At 47.2% G+C, this 26,116-nt stretch overlaps 1 protein-coding gene across 2 annotated transcripts in view; it reads left to right on the top strand.

The window, feature by feature from the left end:
* The window catches only part of USP16 (ubiquitin specific peptidase 16), a 1,134,075-nt gene that overhangs the window by 631,434 nt on the left and 476,525 nt on the right, over positions 1 to 26,116 (top strand). For both annotated transcript variants that reach the window (XM_069636367.1, XM_069636368.1), the window contains exon 13: positions 22,251 to 22,415. In XM_069636367.1, the coding sequence (XP_069492468.1) occupies positions 22,251 to 22,415 (165 nt within the window). The remainder of the gene's footprint in view (positions 1 to 22,250; positions 22,416 to 26,116) is intronic.

Here is a 26,116-nt window from a genome sequence, read left to right as displayed (position 1 = left end):
GAGTCCAGGGTCGGCCAGGCAGTGCTGCGCAACCTGTTCGCTTAAGGTGAGCCTGGTGAGGAGGTATGAGATGCTTAATGTTGAGTTGTTGTATTGCTTACTGTTGAGCCTTGCCACCTCCCGTGGTTGTGCATGTGTGTACTGCTATGTATTCTTTTATTCATGAGCATGTGAATCCATGCCAGACCCCATGCTGGAGAAGGAACAAGTTACTTACCTGTAACTGTTGTTCTCCAGCATGGGTCTGGCATGGATTCACATGCGAACCATCCCGCCTACCCCTCAGCCGCTCTTCACTTGGTCATACTGCCACTTCACGTGCTACCAAATCTGAGGATGGCTGCCAGCGGCGGGGCTTAGGGAGAGGGCAGTCATTGGCTGTGGCCAGTATGACACAGAGATCAGTGATTGGTTACTACTGCGAAAGACAGATCAGAAACGAAACTGATACTGAATTTTTTTCTTTACCGAGGATTCCCAGCCTGACGACGGGGAATATTCATGAGCATGTGAATCCATGCCAGACCCATGCTGGAGAACAACAGTTACAAGTAAGTAACTTGTTCCTTCTATTTTGTCCCGCTGCTTGCTGGAGTAGCACCCCAACCATTGTCGTAACGCTTCCATTCTCATCGACAAGGGGTATTCATTACATATCTCATTTATCTCCCTTGCGGGAATACTAGGGTCTGAAATCCATTTTAACGCCTCTCGTATACACACTCTTAGTCGGTCACCTGTCTGTCTTGATGACGACAAATATCGCTGCTCTATATATGGCTCTACCGCTTCAGTTCTCTCTCTCTCCTAATATCTCTACTCCTATACCCAGGTGTGGCAAACATTTCAGCAAACTCATTATCAAGTTCATTCTTGAGTTCAAAAAGTCGATCTACATGTTCCCTCATCTCTTCATCCCTCCCTCTACAACGTGCCAGTGCATTCAAATCCAACAATCGTTGTGGCGGTAACTTCCCAATCAACTGTTTCCATCTAGCCACTAAATATTCACCCATGCATTCCAACACTACCTGTCTTTCGTTGCTCCTCCTGAAGTCAAATATGGAAGCCATTGCTGCCGTCTCATCATTCCCATCTGTGTACATTTCGGCCTGTTCTTGCAACTCTCGCTTCCTCTCGTTGCTAATCGCACTACGACTTACTCTCATACATCCCCTTTGTTCAGCCTCTTCTTCTGTTTCAACAACTTCAAGCTCAATTACGGGAGGGGCAAATGAGACAAACGTTCTCTAAGGTGGGAGGTGCAGATGGAATCATGGCAACGGGCAGTATCTGTTGCGATGTTGATTGGCTAACAGGAGGCCCTGCATGTGCAGTCTGTGGCTGTGCTAGGATCTGAACAGTCGGGAGCGGCTGAGCAACAGGAGGGGGTTGAGCTATAGCCACTAACACTGTCTTTTGAGCCTCTCGTCTTGGGCCTTGTTTCGTATCAGTCAATATTTTTTCTATCAATTCATCTGATGAATGCAATTCTCGTTGTGGATATATATTTTCTATACTCAACTGGTCGCGTATATTTGATTTTCTCAAACTATTATTCCACTCCTCTCTCTTCCGCTCTCTCAGATTTCGATTTATGCCTGCGCGCATGTTTCTTTCTACTTTTCCAACGGAGCATAGCTTCCCTTCTCCAGTCCCTAAGGATATCAAATGCCGCAGGGCGCGTTTTCTTTTTTAACACCTTCTCCAAATTATCTATCCTAGTCATCACAAAACTCCCATGACTCGGCCACTTAAGATCTTCCTGCTTTCTGGCTTGCTTATGCCAAATCTCACAAAACATTATCGCTCCTACACAGTATTTCACATACATCTCATACGCCGGCGTTCCCACCGGTGGCATGACCTGGCCCGTTTCCAAAGATTGTCCGCCTCAGTGGAAAATCCCGCTAGAGTGGACAATACCCCAGGCATGTTTTAACCTTATCCTTGGCTAATCAACCTTACTCTGGGTGTTTGATTTTGCAAAATCAACTCTCAACCAATATCAGGATCACTTTTGAATCGGGGCACGACTCAGCGGATCAGTCAAGTTGTCATTTCAAGACACAATTTGTCCGTATACTGAGGCAACCAATGACGTCGTGTCTGCGTATCTTGGCTCACTCTGCCTTGTTTCTCGACCCTTGCCTCCTTGTTCTCTGGCCGGGCACGTCGATCAGGGATCAGATGTGTGCAGATCTGCATAGGAGCCTCATCGCTTATGCAGGGGCGCCCCAAACACCACCTGATCCCGGCTTGATCGTTCCGTCCTCGCCGTTCTTTCCGCCTTCCTTATCTCTCAACGTACACGATGGAACAAGTGGGGGAGGGTCCCTATTCGGGCGCCATCTTGAAGGGGCCCCTGAGGGACCCTCGTTTGTGGAAACGAGGCACAATCACCACACACAAACTGATACTCCAGACACGAGGTTGTATTCCCAAAATCTAGGGTTTATTGCAAAACACAGTCTCAGTTGGCCAACTGGTCCCACACCCCGCGATGTGTGTCCATCAGACCTCGGGGGACGCAAGAGAGCGAAATTCATACAACAGTTACATATATACAAAACAAGCATCTAGTAATCAGTAGTGTCACAACTTATACCACCCCTATTGCATTTCGTTTGAACTAGGCACAATGATTGACAATGGTGACGAGTTTGACACCTTCAAACATTCATTGTCTAACAGTTTGCAATTTTGTAAGCCCACAGACATTAAGTCTGTGTTTTAAAGAACACAATGCTTCTGTTTTCTGCAAGCAAGCTGTGCGTAGGGAGACACACATTCCAGGCCTTGCTATCTCCTATTTTCTATTTGTGCGCCGGGGGGGTCAACTTGCTCTCCAGGGCTGTACCGGGCTCAGGGAAGGGGGGCCGCAAAGAAGAGCATAATTCAAGTCATTTAATGTTTGCTCTAGCGTTTCTACTGTGCTTACCGAGACTAGCTGGCACCTGCTGTACTGGTTAGAATGCCTTGCTGCTCACTCTTCAAGGATATGTAAGGGATGGGACCCTACATTTCTGTCTGAGTTACTGCGTTATACTTCAACATACCACTCGCGGCCTTGCATTGTGCACCAGTGAAGCAGAATAACATTTCAGCAAAGCAGTTTTACATGAGGCAAAAAGCAAATGTTAGAGAAAAACAAAATGGCGATTTCAGTCTCTTCAAAATGGCCGCACCTTAGTCAAGCTTATGTCTATATATTTCTAATACTAGATGCATGAGATGGTTGGTCTTCGGCCAACATAATACATAGCCTTATGATCTAGGGGTGTCTACTTTTCTACATCGGGAGAGACATGAGTGGTAGAGGGTACGCGGAAACACTACCATTTTCAGGGCGTTTATACAGCCCCACCAAGATATGGTCTGCAGGCCCCACGCTCTCAGTTTTGATTTGAGTTTCTCCAGGAGAGGGGGGCGGGGTGGGTAATTGGCCTGGTATAGGTCGTTTGCCGAGTTTGTCAGCTTTACCCCTAGGTAAGTTATGGAGTTATCTACCCATTTGAATTGGAAGGAGTTTTTAAGGTTCTGTGAGGGCATAATAGTGAGGTTAAGGATGTCAGATTTATTTATATTGATTTTCAGTCCTGCCATGGCACCGAAGCGATTGAGCTCCATTTGCACTACTCCCAGGGATACGTCAGGTTTGGTCATTGTCAGAATCAAGTCGTCCGTGAAGGCGCTGATTATGTGCGTGTCCCTCAAAAGGGTATCCCTGCTATGTTGTCATTGTCCCTTATGGCTGCAAGAAAGGGTTCCAAGTGCAGGGCGTACAGGATGGGGGACAGCGGACATCCCTGTTTTGTGCTCTTTCCACATCTACCGGGTCAGAGATGCGCCTGTTTATCTCGAGCCGGAAGAGGTGGAGCTGGTAGTTCGCTCTGATTCTCCCCAGAAAACATGGTCCGAAACCCATCCTGCCCATGGTTGCAAAGAGGAATCCCCACTCCACCCGATCAAAGGCTTTCTCAGCGTTGACAGCTAGGAGGAGAGCGGGGCTTCCTCTTCTCTGGACTTTTTCAATTAGGTGGGCTATTCTTCTTATATTATCTCCCACTTCTGTCTTTCCTTGATAAAGCCTGATTGAGCTGCATGTTCAAGTTTGGGAGGATTTTCTCGAGCCTGGCAGCCAATATTTTGGTGTGGATTTTCGCGTCCCCGTTTATTAACACTATGGGGCGGTATGACCCGCATTCAGCTGGGTCTTTGCCTTTTTTTCGGGATTAATATTACCTTGGCCGCCTCCATTGATTTTGGTAGGTTGCTGGATTGCCCTATGTGGTTGAACAGGTTTGTGAGGTGTGGTATCAGTGCTTCTTTGTGATTTTTTTTAGGACTCTGCTATTTAACCATAGGGGCCCGGGGCTTTATTGATTGGTAATGATTTTATGGCCGCCCTGACCTCGTCTCTTATAATTTCCCCTTCCAGGGTGTCCCTTTCTTCCCCCGTTAAATGTTGTAGGTCAATTTCCCTCAGGTAAGCTTCCTGCCGTTCTAAGGAAGGGCTGTTGGAGCTATATGGAGTTGTATAGAATTTCACAAATTCTCTTTCTATGTCTTCGGTTTTAGTGCTGCTTCGGCCTGCCTGTTGGTTGATTTTCAGGATAGTCCTATCCCCCTCTACTTTCCTCAACATTTTAGCTAGGAGGCGGTTTGTTTTGTCGGCTTTGACATACTTTTGTTTGAGGCGCAGCAGGTTGTACTCCAACGCCATGGTTTGTATGGTGTCCAATTGTCCCCTTATCGCCCTGAACTCCCTTTTTATAGCAGGGGTTTGTTTTGGACCCATTTTAGCCATTATCTCTTTTAATTTCTTCTCTAGGCGGGCTTCCTCCAGTCTCTGCTCTCTTGCGCGTCTTGCTTTTATCGCTATGATTCTGTCTCTGATGGTCACCTTGATTGCGTCCCATCAAATTAGGCAGGTGGTGTCCCCAATTTTGTTGGCCCCATTAAAGCTCTCAATTTCTTCCTCCACTTCCTGCACTAAGGTTGGATCTTTGAAAAGGTGGGCTTGGTATCTCCACTTCCAGAGTCCCGGGGGTTCCCCCCGCCCCCGTTTCTTTTCACTAGTAGGGTCATTCGCGTGTGGTTGGAGAGGGTGATCGCTCCCAACGATAAGTCGGTGGCCTTGCCCAACAGCAAGCTGAACAGACATATATAGTACATCCTGGAGTGTGATCTTTGAGCGTGAGAGTAAAAGGTGTATCCTCTGCTATCCCCCTGGATTTGCCTCCAAGCGTCGACTAGGGCCAGCTCTTCTGTTTGAGGTCTCCCGGGGGTAGCACCAGGTAACCCTGGGCTCTTGTGGGCCTGTCTTTAGTGGGATCCCAGGCCAGCTTGAAATGCCCATCAGGATGATGGAGGATTTAGCGAATTTTCATAGGCGAGTAAGCGCTTTGTTTATGTAGGTGTCCTGGCTTGTGTTCGGTGCATAAAGAGTCGCGACCGTGTAGGCCTCCCCCCTTTCCTTCTAGCGCGACTGCCAGCTATCTGCCTTGGTTGTCTTTCTCCGTACCCTTTACTGATAAGTCGAGCCCATCTTTCAATGCTATGAGGACTCCTCCTTTTTTACAGTCCTGTGTGTTCTGAAAAATTCTCTTGTACCCCCAAACTTTAATCCTATGAGTGTCCTGTGTTTGTATGTGGGTCTCTTGCATCGTGATTATGTGTGGGTCCTCTCTCCTCGGGTACCTCTACCTTTTTCCTCTTGAGTGGGGGGAGGTAAGGCCGTTATTGTTTAGTGATCGTATCTTTAAGAGGTCAGGTCGAGCCTTGTTCAGTATCTTGGTTAATTGTTATCCGGGTCTGTGATTCAGAGTCCCGGGCTTGCTCCCTCTGGTACCCCCAGCCCCTGTTGTCTTATTGGGCCGCTCCTTGCTCTTGGGTGCGGCCTTCCTCCCTTGCTGCTCCAATCCCTCCCTCCCCCCCTCCCCCCCTCCCCCCCTTCGCGCCCTCGCGCCCTCCCCCCTTGCATTGTGGACACGTGAGCTAGACCCTGGGAAGTGCCCAGCCTGTCCTGATGCGGGATCGCCCAATCCCATTCCAACCCGCCATTCCCCTGCCCCACCCCCGTTCCGTAGGGTGCGGTCATGTCAACTCTTGTTCACTCAAGCACATAACTTATCTCACTGAACGCCCTCCCCAGGGGTGCTGTATTTGCAGAAGTCGTGCCCTCTGTTTGCCTCGGGGTTGTCAGGGGGTCCGTGTTAGGTCACGGGTGGGGGGGGTTATCGCTCCCCTTTCTTCTTCTACGCTCTACCATCGTCCATTCCCAGGTTCTCCGAGTGGTAGTTTGGGTAGATGGCGAGGAGCTTGGCAGGTGAGTCTCTTCTTGTAGTCCCAGTATAGCTGCACCTTGCTCGCATGTTTTTACGTTTTGGTTTTCCCCTGCCAAGCGAAACTCAGTGCAAAAGGGTGCAGCCATCTGTATCGCACTTGTTGGGCTCGCAGGTGACAGTATCAAGGCCATGCCGCGTCTTCTGTTTAATGTGGTCTGGAATAGGTCCTGATATAGATATATTTCTGCGCCGTTGTAAGTAATTTGATTGGACTTCCTGGCTCTTTCCAGAATGTGTTCTTTCAGGCTGTAGCTGTGGAATGCCACACTACATTTCTTATCTATTTCAAGTACCTATTTCATACTTCTGCTTTATGTTTGTTTCTTCATTAGCCTATGTGGCTATTAAAATCTAACTCAAACATTCCAGGCTGCAGACGTTCTTTCTCTCCCATATCCGTGATTCAATGTTATAACGGCATTACACATATGAAAATCATGTTATCTTACCTATAAACATTCATCAACCATACCTTAATTGCATTCCTATCTTACTTTGTGGGTGCTTTTTGTAGCTGATCATGTGCAGTTATAAATAATAGCCCTCACAATTGTTATATAATTTCCAAATATACACACGCACACAGGACAAACCCCGCAGTACACAGCAGCACACTTTTTGGCCACACAAAATGGTTCACATTGCATACATTTCCTGCTTAATTTCCTTTTTACATTTTGTTATAACAGCTGAATTCTCCAGTTTCCAAGGAGCGTGGTCGAGCCAGCCCATTTCCATTCTCCTGTGGCATGCAGCTCACAACATTCACAGTTAAAGCGAAATTCTGCAAGGATGTAAACTCTACAATAACTCTCTCGACACCCAAACATGACACCGTCCTGCAGCCTCACTCAACAACCACGACTTGCACTGACCCTAGGAAATCCCAATTGGCGATATTGCCTTCGACAACCAAGATTTACATCCCTCTAGCCTCATCAAAACATTGTTGGCCAGAAATATTTCAACTAAGGTTCGACTTTGTCGCCAAGTGTTCTGTTCCATAATGATGGTCTTTAAAAATGCGACATAACCTGTGATGGTTACACTGTTTTATTATAAGCACGCGTAGTTTAGAAATAAAAAGAGAAAATACATTAATGACGAGAAAACTAAGCTTACTTGTTCGTTCTGCACTTGGAGAGAACCCCAAGTCGATAAACACACAGCTCAGGCAAACATGACTGGAGTCCTGGCTGGCAGCGAACAACGACTGTTTTGGCTTGGCTTAGAGGTTCCTCATCAGATGTGTTTGAGGTGCACAGAATTAAACCTTTATTTAACAACTGTCGGTGCATAACATTTCAAGAAACTTCTCTTGCTGTGTATTTAATTAGAGGTACTAGTAATTGGCAATTAATACAAACATTTTGGGCTGGATAGAAACAGCACCAATATTTATCCTAATGGCTCCCACTCTGTTACTAGTGTTTCCCTGGTAAACCTGTAGATAAAGGGAAAATAACTGAATGTCTAACAATTCTCTTTCTATCTTCACATGTCAAGCCTGCACATAGAAAACATCCGCCTTTAGCGCTTGTAATTAATAAAGTACCAAAATGTCTGGTCCCATACAGTGATAAGTCATTACATTCTTTGATGCCATCTTCGCATCCATAGGGATGGATTTTCTATTTGCATAATTCCTGATAATTGGTACAGTTTAAGTCAGCTGAGATGGCAGAGTAAATGACAAGCAATGGCATAACCCATAAGTGCAGTGCCATATATGAACCCAAGATGAATGGTCCTGTTGAACACTTCAACCGAGAGATCAAGGTGTGCATTCATCAGGCACTTGGTTCCGGTGGGAATTGAAGGGGGCAGTGTTGGACACTGTTACTGCCATTGGATTTGTTCTCCATTCTATGACAGGAAGAAGTTCATTTGATGTATTGGGGGGCGGAAGCACCACATCTGCTTTTGTCCAGCATGGCTGAGCAGGGCCTAAGTGATAGGGTTTGACCTAGAGAAAGTAAGGAAGAAAATGAGAGCAAGCCAAGAAAAGAACAAACCTAGATGTAAAGCTGTAAAAGAGGGGTTTTCTGTAGGGGGCTGGGTTTCAATGAACTCTTGGCAACATTACGGGGTGGCCAGAAGAGGTGGTCCTCAGTGGTAAAGATGTTACAATGCGGTCTGAAAAGCAGATGGCATGGTTTGGAATGTGAACTGAGTGCATCAGTATTGTAAGAGGAAGGTGAGAGTTAGTACAATGCACCTTGATATGGCAAGCCACAACAGAGCTCTCTTCTATTTGGAATGTTCTTCGTGCCCAGGGTGAATGTGATCCAATCCAGACCAAGGGGAAAGGCACGAAGACCAGGATGTTTGAGAAATTGTAAGTGACATAGTTGTGTAAATTGTTGCTGCCGTATGCACATTGTATATAAATAGTTGATTTAAGTTTGTGGTTGGTGTCAGAGGGAAGCACAGAACTACCGATTCGAGAATAAACTTAAAGGTTTTTATTAAGCAAAAGTTAAACACAAATCTATTACCTGTAAACTGTTTCAGCATGACTGTAACATATAGGCACTTGGGAACATAGTCCGTAAAAGCAGGATTATATATGAAGGCTAGCAACAAGAAAGGAAACAGTCTAAGTCTCAGTCCGTATCCCTTCTGAGGACCTCAAGGCCTTCCCACCTCTGTGTGTTTAGGGCTTCTTCCCTTTATCAAGTGTTTCAAAAGTACTCAACTTCACTGTGGCTCTTAGTCCCCTCTTCCAGGACCAAGTGCTCTCCCACTATGTTACACATGCCCTATTCCAGGGACCAAAGTCACACTTTCACTCTCTCTTCACTGTAACACCCCTCTCCTGGGGTGTCGGGCCTCTCCTCCACCTCACTGGATCACATCCCTCCTCTGGAGTTCAAGGAGCACTTTTCTTCTGTTACACATTCCCTCTTCCGGGAAACAAGGTCACTCTATCTTACTACTTTTCACCTCCAACTCTCTTGGGTCAGGGTTCTGGTCTCAAGGGGCTCTCCACCCCCCTCGCTGAAGCATACCTCCCTTTTGGGTTCACCGGGCTCTACTACCCCTCGGGCAGCCTCCTTCTGGCGTACAAGGGGCTCCCCTCCCTGGCACTTTCCTGCTTCCTCCTCAAGGTCCTCTTCTCTGCACTCAGTCCAGAAACATTGCCTGAGAGTCTTGGTCTCAGTTTTAAAAGACCTCACCATCCTACCATTGGCCAAGGCAAACTATCCAATTAATTGGTGAACTTGCGTCCTATTCCATTTCAGTGCAAGGAAGTCTTTAAAAGGCTTGCCCCTATGTTGGGTTTCTTTCAGTTGGTTTCCAGTGCAGTGCCTGGTGTTTGTCTGGTGCTCTGCCTCTTGGCTGCATGCGCCTCCGCCCCATTCTCCCACGCATACGTTTGTTTTGCGAGTTTCTAATGTTTAAAAGGTCACCCGAAGGGACAGGAAAGCCTCTAGTAAGTTCCCACCTGTGTAAAATCGGTTTTCATTTTGGCCTGGGAAGGACATATTTCTGTACCTAAATGTTCTAGCTGAACATGAGGGAGAAGCCTGTTCTCATTCACAAGCCCTTCTCCTGGATGGGGGGTTGGGTGCAGTTAGGTTATTCCCTTACAGGACTTGTTAACTCTGTAAATATGCTAGTGTTTCTCCATTGCATATTTTTCTTCAGAATCCCTGGAAGACGTTCTAGAATCTGCTCCAGGATTTGGATTGTTATGCAGAAACCTGTGCAGTTCCCTTAGGGACCACTGCAAAAGGCTTAAGACTACAGGTGTTGGCAGGAAACCCAATTGGTAGCAGTCTGTACCACCCAGATTTACCTGCTAGCTGTGGCTGAGCAGTCAGACTTCTCTCAAGAAGAGTTAGGCAGTATATAGAGTATACACATTAGGTACAAAAATACAGTAGCACAAGCAAACACTGACCAGAGCTTTGGTATAATAGTATATAATTATTTATTTAAAAACACACTTGTAAAAATACACTGGCACTAATATGTCACTGGACAAGCAAGTTCAAACACAGTCATTAGAAATATATACACCTCCCTGATTAATTATTCGACAAGTCTTAGGAAAAGAACACCACTTATCAACACAGAGGTGAGCGCTTAACCAAGATGGCACTCCAATAATTATTTAAAAAGGGAGAGAGAAGACAGAAATAGGAAAACGCACAATACCAACACTTTTAAAGAACCACAGCAAATCAAGAAAGGCAGGGTCTACTATAGAGCAAAAAGTTCATAGGCCAGGCCCACTCGTGGAGAGAGCAAGGCGGAATGTGCCCAAGATCACACAGTTGAAGTATACTTTAAAAGTCTTTGCAGATAGTTCAAAAGGAGTTGGATCAGTTCAGAAAAGTTAGTTAACAGGTCCCAGGTCACCCCAGGATAGAAGGTCAAGGATTTACGGGACACCTTGAACAGTCTGTTGCCAGGGAGACCAGGCAGGATACATTACCTGAAATGGTGAGAAAGCTCCAGCGGGGGCAGTTGTTCCTGGCAGCGGGTGCAAGTCGGTGCTTTGTCCAGGGGAAGAGAAGATCTCGACGTGGAGGAAAGCTGGAGGTCTTTGCACTGCCAGGGAAGAAACCAGCCGTGGAGTTTCCCGGTTAAAAGGTACTACCATTTTATTCGCGGTAGTGGTGAAGCGTGGCTATCCGGCCGCCAGGGTGCTTGGCATGGGCAATTCGACCACGAGACGATCCAGGAAGGCGAAAAGAGGGCAAACTGGTTAACCCCACCAGTTCAAAGGAAGAAGACTCTCCAGGATGAAGATCTTCTCGGTCGTCGGGAAGTGGTGAGTCGGTTCAGCAGGGCTCCACCGGGGGTGTCGTCGTGGCAGGTCGGCTCAGCTTCTCACTCTTCGGATTCTTTAGATCCTGTGCCGACTTGTCAAGTTCCAGTCCCCAAAGCCCTGCTTTTATGCAGAAAACCCCCATTCATCAGTCCTAGCTGTCACTCAAACATGCCAATCACACAAGAGTGCGACTTGAGTTGCCGAGGCAACTCAGTCCAGGGTGCCTATTCCCCCGCCCACACATCCTGTAGACCCAGACAGAGTGGCACCACTTTTGGAGGCTTCTGTGCAGAAGCCCGCCAAAAGTGGAACAAAGGGCTCGACTTGGGTTGGAGTTACAGAGGCGAACACAAACGCCATTTTAAAACAGAGTCCTGGCAAAAAGACCCAACCAGGGAATAAATATTAAATAAATAACCCGGCGGTATCTTTAACATTGCACCAAAAAAGTGGTGCGTTTAAAATGAATAGGAAAAGCCCATAGGAAATATTCCGGTGGAATATTTCGCGTGGTAACCACTGCCACCAGCCAGAAACTCGACGAGGGGGGACTGCACAGTGCCCCCTCCAAAAACAGACCCAGGGGCAATCTAATTACCCCTACCAGTACTTCCACAATATGATGGTTTGTACTGGTTCTGTTCACAATTTAAGACTAGTACAGTCAATGGTGTCTTTACATGCCCTGGGAGACAGTAGTCAGTCCCAGAGTATGGAGTCTGTTTTGGGGTCACTATGACACCCCTGTGTTACTGCACTGATGGTGCTGTGTAACGCACTTAACAAAATCACATGAAACCCTATGGAGTAAAAGACCCCATAGCCCATAAAGCACATTACAAAGTCAAAGGACATTCTCAAATCATGCCTAAGAGTTGGAGAAAGAGTCTCTCTTAGCAGGAAAAAAAAAAAAAAATCCAGCAAAGCTGCTGTTGGACTCACTAGGTTTGGGAAATTAGCCTATACAGATAATTCTCCCTAACATGGATTTCTAGACCTAATGCATCTTGGGAGGTGCAGTCCTGAATGCCCTGTTTCTTTGGGGCCTGGTAGTTCCTAACTAGTTGCTCTTCCAGGGAGTTCGGGAATAGTTCACGGCTGGTTCTCCTAACATCCTGGGTCTGGGTTAGAGGAACTCTAATAGGGTCTTTGGGGAGAATGCTGCTGGCTTTCCTGTAAAATCCTCCCCCCATTTGGGCATTTACTCTTCATCTTGTGCCAAATAACATTCAGGATGCTTAAAGGTTTGGTTGGGGTGAGTATTTATTGTGCATTTGTAAGGCGCTTGTACATCAAGTCAATTGTGGTAAATCGGTGTCCTGTCAGTCCTGTTCGAATGGGCTGCGTCCTCCCACGTATTCCTCATCTTTTGATGTCCCTAGAAGGCCTCCGTCGAGGATGATGTCATCGAAGGCATATATAGCACGCTCAGTGCCCGTTGGCTTCAGTTCTGTTTTTCGGCGACAGCGATGGCTTAGAAGAAATACGGCGCACTTCCTCACATTTTGTGACGTCTTTGGTAAACTTCGACATCGAGATGTCTTCATCATCGACACCGATGATTGCGAAGTCCAGTTTTAAAGTGTCTGGATTGCTGATCGAAAATGTCCCTGACTGATCTGCACCGTATCTGTTTGTGGTGCCTCGGAGCGGACCAAGACACCTCCGGCTGCTCCAAGTGCCAGCCTATGACTGGAAAGGCCTTGAGGGAATGGAAGGCGAAGCTGAAGGTAGGTAAAATCCCTAAATCCCCTACCCGAGCCATGAAACCTTCGACTGACGAGGCGACACTCCTCAGAGAAAGAAGGCCAAGCAGTCCAGGTCGAGGAGTTCTTCACACCACTCTTCTTCATCCTCGAAGTCTAAGAGAAGACACCGTAGGTCGCCTTCATCGACTTCGTTGTCGGATGCTTCCCCAGAAAGAGTTGCTTGTCCAACCAAGAAATCCACTCCGGCCGAGTGGGGAGCCTTCAGGGCTGAAATGCTTAACATTTTCGGAAAGCAAAAACCAAGCCATGCTCCTAACGCGCCTTCGATAGAAGCCGGAAAGGAAAGGTCTCTGCCTAAATCTTGCACGCCCTTGAGCCCGGGACAAAGGCCCGATCCGTATTGTGGGCCTTCGAGGCCTCGATTCGATGCAACATCGAAGGATAATTCGAGCCATAAACACAAGTCGAGGTTGTCGAGGCCATCGACGCCTGCCAAACCCTCGACATCGACGCCGAAGACTTTGACGTCGGCTGTGCCATCTTTGCCATAGACACCGAGCGCCCCTCCTAAACCAATGGCACCAATAAAGAAAACCTTGGCGACTGCAGCGTTGCAATTCTGTCAAAACCCATAATTCCTGGCAAAACCACTTCCTGGGAAAGACTTTTTTAAGTCTCTTAAATAAATGTATGAAAAAGAGGAGCAGTCTGATGAAGAGGCCCCATTTGGCCTACAATATGGTACGCCCAATGTACCAGAGGGTTTAATTGTGGAGGAGTCCAGGATGAGGGCCCTTTATACAAATCTGCAGACTGCAAGTGGGGTGGATACTTCACCTGAACTAGAGTATGAGAAACCAGAGGCTGGGGAGCATGTGGATGCATCCTACTGGCAGCTCATGTCAAAGGTGGTGGATTACATGGGTTGGAGTAGGCCTCCATTACCATAGGAACAGGACATTACTGACATTCTAGACAAAGGTCCACAGTCGGATACCATCTTACCATTCCATATGGGCAGAAAAGGGTGGCCAGGAACTGTCATGATCTCTGCTTCCAAAAGGTCAGGGTTTTCCCAACTCCCTTGGAAGCAGATCCATAACCCAGGTTCCAAGTGCCAACCAGTCCCAATTGGGACCTTTTGGACCCAGTCCTGGCGCCAGTGGCACCAGGCTCATAAATATGCCCAGTCCCAGCGCTGGAAGCGCCGGGCTCATAATGCTTGGGTGGACTTACCTTCAGCAGACCATGCTGCTTACTTGCCTGCCAGTTGAGCCTCTGATCCTCTTCTGTTTGGAACTACTTTTCCTGTTGGGTGGGGCTGGAGCCACTCCCTAGATTCAGAACACTGGAACTCTTCTGGAAGGCAGGAACTCTTTTCTTACCAGGAACTCTTTTCTTACTTAGGCGTGGCTGTGGAAGGAGACACCTAAGCACTACAGGAGGCTATTTAAACCACACCCGGTGGATGAATCTTGCTTTGCGTTATTCTGCAACCTCTGCAGCAGAACGCTCATCGTGTCTTCTGCATCCGGTCCTGGGCCTAAGGAAAAAGGCTTACCATCCTGAATCCAGTCTTCAGCAACACCTATAAAGACAAGAAAGAACAGGTTAGCATTCCGGCATCTGAAAGGCAAAGGCTTACCATCCTGAATCCAGTCTTCAGCAACACCTATAAAGACAAGAAAGAACAGGTTAGCATTCCGGCATCTGAAAGGCAAAATCTTACCAACTCTTCGCACGCTCCGGAGGCCTTCGGCGCTGCATCCCGCATCTGAAAGACAAAACAAGGTGTGTTTAAAGACATTGGGGAACTTTAATACTCACGTGCCATTACTCCTTTCCACATCTAATCCAGTGGGTATTCCGGCACCCTGCAGCCGCTCCGAACTCGTACCTGCAAAATAAAAAGACAGTTAGAGCGCATCGTGAAGCAGGCAACAAGCGCTTACTTACGTGCTTCCAGGCGCTTCTATTCATCACACAGGCTCCATCTTCAACTCACTTCAGCCTGTCATCCGCCATCGCCGGAACCCTGCAAAACAAGAGACATCATTACTAAAGACTTTAAAGACATTTGAATGACTCGAAACTTACCGTTCGTGCAGTAAACGACGGACAGCAGTCCTCTGAAGTCAAGAGGCCTGCGCTACCTATCCAGTGAAGAAACTGGCTACAGCACCCTGCCCCGAGGCAGATGGAGAGCTCGGTATTCACTTACCTAAGGTGAGAGCGTTAACCTTTGGGGGTCTACAGGAGAGGAGAAGAGGAAAGAGATAGGGACACCCCAATAACCCCAGTTCATTAACCCCATATTTTCTATCTGCAGACATCTTACTCTACACGTCAGGCATACAGTGCACAGAGGTCCAGCCCAAAGAGCCAACCGGGTGCTACACATCACCTTTGAAGATACGGTAGTCGCCCAGTCAAGACCGGCGCCTCTGCGAGAATCAGGTGAGCGTTACAGGAACTGGGACTGCATTTCCATGGCGGCAGAGCACATTCCTGAAGGGGATAAAAGAGATGGCTTCTTAGCCATAGTTAGAAATGGCAAAGATGCCATGTGCGAGTCTCTTCAGTTAGGTTTGGATTCTGCTGATGGCATCAGCAGAGCCATGGCTACCAGCACAGTTATGCGCAGGTTTGCGTGGTTGAGGAAGTCGGGTTTTGCACCGGATGTGCAATCCAGACTTCTCAACTTGCCTTTTGACGGGTCTGACCTTTTTGGCAACAAGGCTGACGAGAGTCTTGAGAAGTTGCAGACCTCCAAGGCGGGAAGCCAAATCTTTAGGCGCCGCTATTAGGCAACCTCAGCCTTTTCGTCCTAGTGGGCAACCTTGGAGGGGTAGATCTTTTCGCTACTAGTCCTCAGTTGGAAGGGCTAGAGGAATGGCCAAAAGAAATGGGCCAAAGGAAATGTCCTTGTGGTGGACGAGGAAGAGGTGCAAAGCCGGCTCAAACATTAGCCTCCTTAACATCTGCCACTGCATCAGCCACCTTAAAACCTCTTAGGTCTTGAGTCACTGTTCACCAATGGGGAGTGGGTGGGAGAGAGACTGTCTCAGCATCTAGAAGAATGGCAAGATATTACTTCGGATGTTTGGGCTCTAGAAACTGTAGCCCACGGTTACTGCATTCCTTTTCATAAGCAGACCTCGGAACAATCCACCAGGTAACCACTCTTTGAGGATTCCACATCTGCTCCTTGTGCAGGCGGTTTTAACCCTGCTAGAGAAGAAAGGTGCTATAGAACCAGTGCCTCTAACTGATAGGAACAAGGGATGGTATTCCCCTTATTTTCTAATACCCAAGAAGGACGGAGTACTGAGACCCATCTTGGTCTTGAGATACTTGAACAAGTTCCTCAGGAAGGACAAGTTCAAGATGGTCACACTTTCTCAGATCCTTCAGGCCCTCCAACCCCTGGATTGGTTTGTTATTGAACCTTCAGGATGCTTATTTTCAAGTGCCAATCCATCTCAAGCACAGAAAATACCAGAGTTTCGCAGTTGGCGGTTCTCATTATCAATTTCGAGTTCTGCCATTCGGGCTAACCTCCGCCCAAGGGTTTTCACCAAACAGATGGCGGTCGAGGCAGCGAGTCCCAGGAGAGGGTTGGGTTCACGTCTACCCCCTACCTAGACTATTGGCTGATCAGGGCGCATTCTCCCAAATAAGCTGGATCATCTCAACGTCACATGCCACTCTCTTCACAGATTGGGATTCTCCCTCAATTACAAGAAGTCCCATGTGATACCTTGTCAAAAGCTCCAGTACATCGGAGCTGTACTAGAGGCATCTTTGGGAAAGAGCTTGCCACCCGAGGTGAGGGGCCAAGGCCTTCTTCAGATGGTTACCAAGTTTCAGAATGACCACAGCGTACCAGCCTTTTTTGAGGTTGCTCTGCCTCATGGCATCCTGCATTTTGTTGGTGCCAGAAGCCCGCCCGAGAATGAGATCCCTTCAATGGGCTCAAAGAACTCAATGGTCCCAGTTCTCGGGAAAGATGTTGGACCTACTTCAGGTTCCAACCAGGGTCACACAGGATCTTCTGTGGTGGGCCTGTGAGGACAATATTCTGAAGAGAACCCTTTTGGCAACCATGGCCGGAAATAACAGTAGTGACGGACGCCTCACTCACAGGGTGGGGAGCCCATACCAACTATCTGTCAGCGGTTTGTGGTCTCGATCAGAGTCCAAACTACATATCAATCTTTTGGATTTGAGGCAATCAGACTAACGCTGAAGGCCTTTCTGCCCTCTGTACGGGGAAAGAATGTCCTGATATTGACATTCAACTGCACTGCCTGGGGGCTTAGGAACGCGCAGCAACACTCACTGGCTCCTCGCCCTCTGTCACAGGCTGCAGGGATTGAACCACAGGTGTTTTCCTGGCCAGGCACGCTTCACTCTTCAGGCTGCCTTCGGTTCCACCCCACAGGCACAGAGTTCGGCTCACTATGACCCCCTGGAGAACTCCAGCCTCTAGGACCAACTCAGTATTGGAAACTGGAATAAGTGGATGATAAATTCTGGCGTTTCTTCTTTCCTCCCACTTTCATGGATTTTGCCAGCACTGTTTTCCTTCTGCAACTTCCTCTGGCCCCAGCAAGTACGTCTGCTGTTACAACTGCTACTACTCCTCCAACCACAACCACAACTGCATCTACTTCCCTGCACCCGAGGGAGCTTTTTGAGCCTCCCTCAGATGTGGGCTGTTAAGCCTAATTGCCTGACCTTCAGGACTGCACTGCTCTTAAGCCCTCTTCTTCTTCCCAGTACTCTTGGGATTATGGGACTGGAGTCCCAAGGAACAAAATCAGTTCTAACTAGTAATTCACTATTCTTAACTTTAGAATAATTTTGTTTGCACATTTATAAAGGCACTATATGTTTTATCACAGTAGGGAAAGGCAGTTCACTCATGCCACCGTTTACAGATTTCCTTTTTACATATCTTTGGGAGAAAGGGAGATGTTTAACTACATAAAGTGTAATGGGTTCCTTCTTAAGTGGGATATTTAAAGATGTTGCTTCCCATTTGCCTATATTTCTAAACTTAATATGGGGATCATATACATTATGATGGCAGTAAGCCTTTGTTTTTGGTATATGAAAGGTTATTCCCTTTCAAAGGAGAATACTGTGTCCCATCCCATGGGATCCCTTCACCTGCTGTCACAACCTTGGCCCCGGATTATGGGACTCAGGCACCATGGCCCCCACCTCAGTACTTTAACAAGGCTAGAAAGGTCCACTTCAGCCCGTTGCGGGTGCCTTGGAAGCAATCCTGGCATCGTTGGCATCAGGCTCACTTGGCAAGTATGGGTTTCAATGGACAGTGAGTGAATATGGCTGCCCCCACAAGGATTGTCGGGGAACTGCAACAAGCAGTCTAGCTTCAGGGCGGGATCTGCCCCAAAGGCACCTGGGATACCTGCTGGGTATTTAAACCACGCCCGACCCGAGGCACGCACTTCGCGTTATTCTGCTTTTGCAGCGTGACGTTCACCGGGTCATGCTCAGCATCCTGGCCTACTTGGGCGAGAGACTTAATAGAACATCACTATCCGTACCTGTTCACCTCCAACTCCTCCATCCAGCCGGAGCCTTTGGGAACTTTTCCATCGTTCTCCTGCTACATCTCTAGGACAATAGAGGCAAGAATTAGAAGCTACTTACCAGCTCTCCTGGAAGTCCTCCTCCATTCCGAACATCGTCCTCGCCGTTTGGTCCCAATACATCGCCGCTTCCAGGAATTCTCGGCGACCTATGAAAAACAGCAGCACAGGTCAGTCGACTTGCAAGGATGCTTTCAGCGCCGCATCTAGCACATCCTTACCTTCTCAAACTCAGCCGTCAGCCTCGGCTCTCTCCATCAGCCTCTGCAAGACAAGAGAAGAAGGTAATTGGAGCATTCATCAATATAGACACTATTCAAAACAAACACTAAAAGACTTGCCTGAAAGGTGGAGTCGCAGCCCGTCTGGACTCCAGGCTATCGCCAGTGAAGTAACTCGGACGCACCCCTGCCCAGCACGGCAGGACAGGGAGCTCAACATTCAGAAAATCAAGGTGAGCGAAGTCCCACGGGGATACCACAAGGGGAACGCGGGGAGGTGGGTCTCTCGAGGGAAGGAGAAGTCGCTAAATCCACCTCCTATCTTCTAGAACTGATTCCTGGCAGAAAGAAAACCAGTGAAGGTGCAGTGAACCCAGAAGTGTCCCAGACCAGTCGAGAGGCGCCCCTGTGGATACAAGGTGAGCGTTACACCTACCTGGGCCCTGTCTCCTTGGCGGTGATCCTACTGTGGTACACCACCCTCAAGGTTATAATCAGGAAGCGTCTGCATGTACTTGGCCACCTGGGAGGAGAATTTAGGCGGGGTTACAGTGAGAGATCCATCACAGAAGGTTTACACAAAAGATGAAAGTGCTCAATTGCAAGCCTATATTGACCTACATTCTGACCCCTCTGCTTAAAAAGAAAACCATATAAATCAAGCAAAGATACTTTCAGACCCGCTGCCCTTGCATGTGAATGGTTGCTGGTTTCTACCCCACACCCAGGTATGTTTACTTTCCTAGGGCCCCCTGCCTTTGGTGCACAGTTGATCCAGTAGTCTGAATGTCTTGTCTATTGCGTTCCCTCTAGCACAGTTTAGTTAAGTCCAGGTTCTAGTCGTATTGTCTACCAGGAAGGTTCTGGGAATTCTTGCCCTCAAGGCAGAATCTCTCTTCTGCCTTTTGGATTTTGTCGCTCTCACCCCAGCTGCGGTGTGCTCCTCTCTCACTCCCCTTGGGGTCGTGTTTGGCCTCACGATGACACCAAACAACCCATTGTCAGTTACACAGATGTCCCATAATTTGAGTGTGGTGGGGAGAAATAATGCCCTATAACACTCAAAAACTATCAAATCGTGTTCGCCTCACAGTACAAATACTGTACAAGTACAAATATAATTTATTACAAAAAATATTAATCCTATTAGGACATAATTGACAGTAGAAACTAATGATACATTACCATTTTCAGGTAGCACAAAACAAAGTGCAAAGGTGCTGTGCAAATTTATAGATCAAACAAATGTGACTCACCACATGATATAAAAGGGTAGGACGTTCATACATTGCCTGTTTATTTGCACTGCACTTTTTGCTGAAAATGTTTGCCGAAAATAGATCTTTGGAAAATATGGGGACGGGGTCATATAAGGGGTAGGGTAGGGTGGGTTGGTGTATAGGGAATAAATAGGGGAGGGGTGGTTTGTACACCCCTCCCCCAAATAAAAAAAAACTAGAACCTTATCTGAACAAATTTCCTAATCATTATTATAGGACCCATTATTTAAGATTACGACTTGATCTGTGGCCGACCAGGAACTTTTTAGCAAGACGACGGATAATTAAATCTGAGTCGAATATTTATAGATTTTGCCTAAATATAAATTGCAGAGACACATCAACATTTGGTTGCTTTGTGCTCAGCACTAACGGGTGCAGGGAATAAATATTTATATTGCTACTTCTCAAGTTATTGTAACCTTACACAGGAAACATTATGGACTGGAATTTTAACTGTCACCGTCCAATGGTCAATATAGCAGTGATTCCATTTTTGTTATCCCTGAATCTAATTGAAGAATGAATTTAAATAAGATTATCTATTTCTAATAGACTGGTACTCTGTATATTTCATGTTTTAAACAGTTATCTGAAATTTCTGTATAAAAACTCAAAGCTCGAATGATAACAAATCTGTTGGAATACCTATAGTCCTGATTAAAAACTCTTTTTTAATATTTGAAATGTTGGAAGATAACACCCTATTGGAATACTGATGTTGTCTAAATCTCATTTTCTATTTTTATTTACAAACATTTCCATTTTAATATTGTTTTATATCTTAAATGATCTTTTGTCCTGTGAATAATGTCTACCTTAACAAATTGTATTTAGTTTGTATATGGATTCTTATAATATGACATTTTCTGGAACCATCTTTTTTTTTTTAACTTTATGTAAATTATGATTTGAAAAGTTGGTTTCAACCAGCTAAATCGAATAATAAATAAATAGGGGAGGGGTGGTTTGAGCACCCCCGACCCCAAATTAAAAAAAGCTGAGATTTGTTTCGGCAAAGAATTGTAGGCAAGAAGTGCCACACATAAAATGGTCGATGAATGAACATAGAACCGTCTTTTATGGTTCTATGTTCATTCATCGGCCGTTTTATGTGTGGCACTTTTTGGCAACAATTCTTTGCCGAAAGAAATCTTCGAATTTCGTTTTTGACATTGAATAACATCAAGGTTCTTTGTAATATTCTTGGGGCCCTAAAAATTTGAATTTTCTCTATTGATAATTGCCATTTACCCAATTGTAAAGCCCTACATGTTTCAATCCCTTAGAAAAAGTGAGGGCATTTTCTTCAGGGGCTGTAGATCCCCTTCCTCCTGCCTCCCCTTCCTCCTCTCCCCTCCCTTCCCTCCCTCCCCTCCCTCCCCTCCACCCCTTCCCCCCTCCCCTCCCCCCCTCCTCTCCCCTCACTCCTCTCCCCTCCCTCCCCTCTCTTCCCGCCCCTCTCTTCCCTCCCTCCCCTCTCTTCCCTCCCCTCCCTCCCTCCCCTCCCTCCCCTCCCTCCCCTCTCTTCCCTCTCTCTCCTCCCCAATCCTGATTGGCGGTTTATCCTTCCATCTGTAAGGGGGTGGGCGTTCCACTGTTCTTTCAATTCCCAACGAATCCTGTGCATATGGAGGGTAAGAAACCATGCCAGTCATTTTGACAGGCATATTCAAGTCATCACACAGTTTAACCCCATGTATCCCACCAAGTTATTAGGATATTGGGACTAGGGAGAAAAATATATATCCCTTTCTAGGCATTTTCTGTCCTCAAATGGGGGTCAACCCCAGTGGAATCATGCTTGCCCTGTCCCCTTGGAGGTGTTAAAGTCAGCAAGCTCACCTCCCTTGTTCCAGAGGGGTTGGCTTCCCCCTTGGGAAGAGGGAACATAGTCCCTGTATTTGTCACAGAGCACTGAGGCACACCAGCTCTAGTGCATTGGAAGGTGCTGTCACAGCTTCTAGCAATGCCTAGCTTGATGTTCCCACATCCCATTACTTTCCCTGCATATGCTTTGTTGGTGGTGTTTTTTGGGGAATTTAATGACGCACCGTTGTAGTAAGTGGAAATGTACTTCAGTGTATGCCTCCAGTCAATGCCATTAACCCCACCGATTGTTTGTGTCAAGTCATAACTGAGCATTCTAACCTATGCAAACGTGTCGATCAAAATGCTGATGTTATAGTGCCTCAGTCTTGTTACAGCTTATTTTCTGGAATCTGTGTTTTGCAAACACTTGATTAAATGTGATTTGTTTCAATTTATTTTTGTTTGCTTTAGACTGTGAAAAAAAGTGCACTGCAAAAAAATGCAACAGTAGTTTCACAAAATGAAAATGACGATGATGACAATGACACCTATTTGAAGGAGAAAAATGATGCATCTTCTGGAACAAGCAAGCATCTCCTGAAGAAAGCAAAGAAACAAGCAAAAAAGCAAGGAAAGGTTAGTTGTAAATCCTAAATCTTTTACATGAAGCCCTGTGAAGAAAAGTATTGTTAAGTTGGGATGGAAATGTATTTTTTGTATGTCATCATGTGCAAAAGGGGAAATCCGGTTAAATTTGGGTGGCCAAAGGGCATATCCTGAATAAGGCATTTAGCCCTGCCGCCCTCTGACAGAATCAGGGTGGGCCACTAATTGCAACTTAGATCTACAGTTGGCATATCCTCCCTAGAACCTAGTTTTCTATCTTCTACATCTATTTTCACATGTTTCTTCCTCAGATGAATGCAACACAAGGTAAAATTGAAAATGTAAACATTTTTTCTTTTTTAATGCTTGGTTTATTTCAAACTTTTCATATACAAAAGAAAACAAATGGAATGATCACATACATAATATACAACTACATCTATCTTGCAATCAATTTCCTCATCACAGCATCAGGATAAAAACAACCAAGGTGATCGTAGACCACTGTTACTTCAAAAACCTCATCTAAAAATGTTACCCCAGCAAATACCAACTACTGGTTTTCACCAGCTAAGAATAGACACCACCACTCCCCCCCGTTGATAATGAAGAGACCTTTTTACAAAATTACTCGGATGGTCCGTCTTCACATTTATCAAGGCTGGACAGGCAGTTATTCGATTTGACAGAACCAATGCTCATTATCCCTCCAGGGTGGTTGATTCCGTCGAAACATTACCTCTTTGATTGGATATAGATTTAACCTTAAATGAAGAAATTGATTTCGATGATACATACTGGGAAATATATCCAAGTACCTGGGTAACACATTCAAGGCACGAGATTCAAAACCCAGATTCAAAGCGAGTTTATAACTTTCAAATGGATTGTGTCCTCCAACGTATTCCTCATCTTAGATGTATCCCATCCAGCTGCTTTGGAAATTTTTTCTCCGCAGAGGGCGCCGTGCGTCGATGTTGTCGAGTCGAGGGCCCTCCGAGGCCTCAGTCGAGGGTGACATCATTGGGTATACAAGTAGCATGCGCGGCACCCGTTGGCCTCAGTTCCGTTTTTCCGCAGTATGTGTTGCTTCAGAGACTCGGCGCGCCTCGAGTAGTTCTGTGACGCAGTTACTGAAGAAGATATTCGATAATGTCCTCGTTGTTGACCCAGACGACCCTGTGTTGAATGTTCAAAAAGTGTAAATCCTGCGTTTCGAAAATGTCCATCGCAGACCCGCACTGAGAATGTCTGTGGTGCCTCGGCGAAGGCCACAACATGGAGGCATGTACGAAGTGTCAGGCAATGATGGGAAGGCCTTGCGAGAGACGAAGGGAAAACTGCAGGTAGGTCGAAAACCCGACCGAAAAGCCTCTAGCGTCGAGTCGAGGTCCTGTGAGGAGAAATCTCCTCGACGCGAAAGGCAAAAGCATCGGTCTAGGTCCCGAAGTGGTTCACACCACTCTTCGACGAAAAAGTCCAAGAAAAGACGCCACTGGTCCCCTTCCACCTCGTCCTCAGACGAATCCCCCAAAAGAATGAAATGCCCCACAAAAAACCTTCTTCCTCTGAAGAATGGGAAGCATTTAGAATAAAAATGATGGAGGGGATTCCAAGATGGCGGCCGAGCGGAGCGGACGTGCGTGAGCGTAGCTCCGTCCCCCGGCTCGGGCCGCAACATTAAGCACCTCACTTCGAGAGCCTACCGAGACACCCGAGAAGCGACTTCCCCCCCCAGATAGGGAGGAAGGTGAAACAACCTCCCTCCGACAAGCCACGGAACGTGGGGAACACCAAAAGAGTTCGAGCGCAGGCCCGGACCCGCCCCTCCCCCGCACGAAGCAAGGAATCGTCCCGCACCAAGGGGCACGACTCCCGCCGAAAGAACCAGCCCGGGCGGAACGCGGGGAACCAGCCGGGTCACAGCCAGACGGAGCGAAGCAAGCTCCCCAACTCCCCAACCGGCGCACCCCGCAAGCGCTAGATCAGCCCCAGATCCGACGCCGCACACAGCGACGGGAAGCACACCGATAAGGACGGGGCCAGACAGCGAGACCCACCCCCACATCAGGAATCGAGCGAGCCCAGCGAAGGAGCCCGCGGCGGCCGAGAGGCGGACGGCAGACCCTCGAGAGAGTCCCCGGAGCAACTAACGGATCAAAGGTACGAGGCGGGGGGAGGGCAGAGGGATAAGTGGGAAGGAGATATCCCCACAAAAGTCGTTGGCAACGAGGACCCCCCCCATCCAGCGCAGAAAAAAAAGAAAAACACGTCGAGGCAGGGGGAAGACGGGGAGACAAATCCTCGTGCAACACCCAAAGTTGGAGGGAGATAGGGAACCTCCACGGCAGACCCTCCCCCCCCCCGGCACAAGACAGAAAAGCGGGTTAGCAAAAGACAGCAGAAACACAACGCAAACGCGAAAAGGGGAGACCATCAGGCAGGGTCCCGGCAAGTAACAAAAAACCGAGAAAGAAAAACGAAGCAGAGACCACGGGGAAACACGAGAAAGCAGATCTCCACAAGCATCCAACACAAACGAATAACCACTAAGGAGAACCCCGCTAAAGGAATCGCAGAAGCGAATCATAAGCCCCAGAAAACCCCACAGAAGAAACGACTCCACCGCCCACAGATCAAAAAAATCCAAGCGAAGAGGCCCAAACACATGTCAAAGCCCAGAACGAAGAGTGGATCACAAGCAACGGTGGCGGAAAAAGGCAAACCCAGACAAGACCAAGACCTGACCCAAATCTGGGGACTGGGACACTCGATACCCAAACGTCCAATCAAACAAAAACATAAAGGAGGCGACTCACCAGAACAGGTAGAAAACGCAGATATGGCCACGAGGGACGATATGAAATCTTGGTTCAAGGAATTTCAGGAACAGTTCATCACATCTACCCAGGCGCAATTTGACAACATGAAGGACGAAATGAAGCAAGCAGTACAGGAACTAAAAAAGGATATAGACAACCTCGGAGAGAGAACAGACAATCTGGAAAAGACGGTCCAGAACATGGATGAGGAGGCACTCCAACAAGCGGAAGCGCAAGACAGACTCGCCCGATTAGCGCAGGAACTAGAATCCCAATGCGAAGACTTGGAGAACAGGTCAAGAAGATCGAACATCAGAATTAAAAACATGCCGGAAACAATAGACGACAAAGACCTCCTAACGGCAGTACAACAAGTGTTCCAGGAAATCTTACAGGAGGGATCAGAGGAAGATATCCAAATAGACAGGATACACAGAGTAGGGCCCCGCAGAACAAGCGAACCCGGATCCCGCCCAAGGGACGTACTTGTGGCCATGACAAGATACACACAGAAAGAACAAATTTTTAGGAAGGCCAGAACAATGGGGCAAATAAGAATGAACGGGAAAGAAATCCAGCTGTTCCAAGATCTAGCCCAATCAACGCTTAGAAAAAGAAGAGAAATGAGTCAAGTAACAAAAATCCTCTCAGAAAAACAAATACGATACAAATGGACATTTCCATTCGGCCTCCTCTTCACTTGGGAAGAAAGACAACACCGAGTAACGAATTGCGAAGACGGCCTTAAGATCCTGGGAGACCAGGAACCAGAGACCACAAACGATAGTGAACCCCGAAGGCAAAGGAGACAACCGAAGGGCTGGCAAACGGAGAAACGGAAAACGAGACTCCAATCACGCAAACCAGAAAAATGCTGAGACATCAGAACCCCTCTACACGAGAGAGAAC

Source organism: Ambystoma mexicanum, chromosome 7p, assembly GCF_040938575.1.
Source record: "Ambystoma mexicanum isolate Mex_15411 chromosome 7p, UKY_AmexF1_1, whole genome shotgun sequence".
NCBI lineage: Eukaryota > Metazoa > Chordata > Amphibia > Caudata > Ambystomatidae > Ambystoma > Ambystoma mexicanum.
The sequence above is the reverse complement of the archived record's forward strand: the minus strand, read 5'-3'. Positions and strand labels throughout refer to the sequence as shown.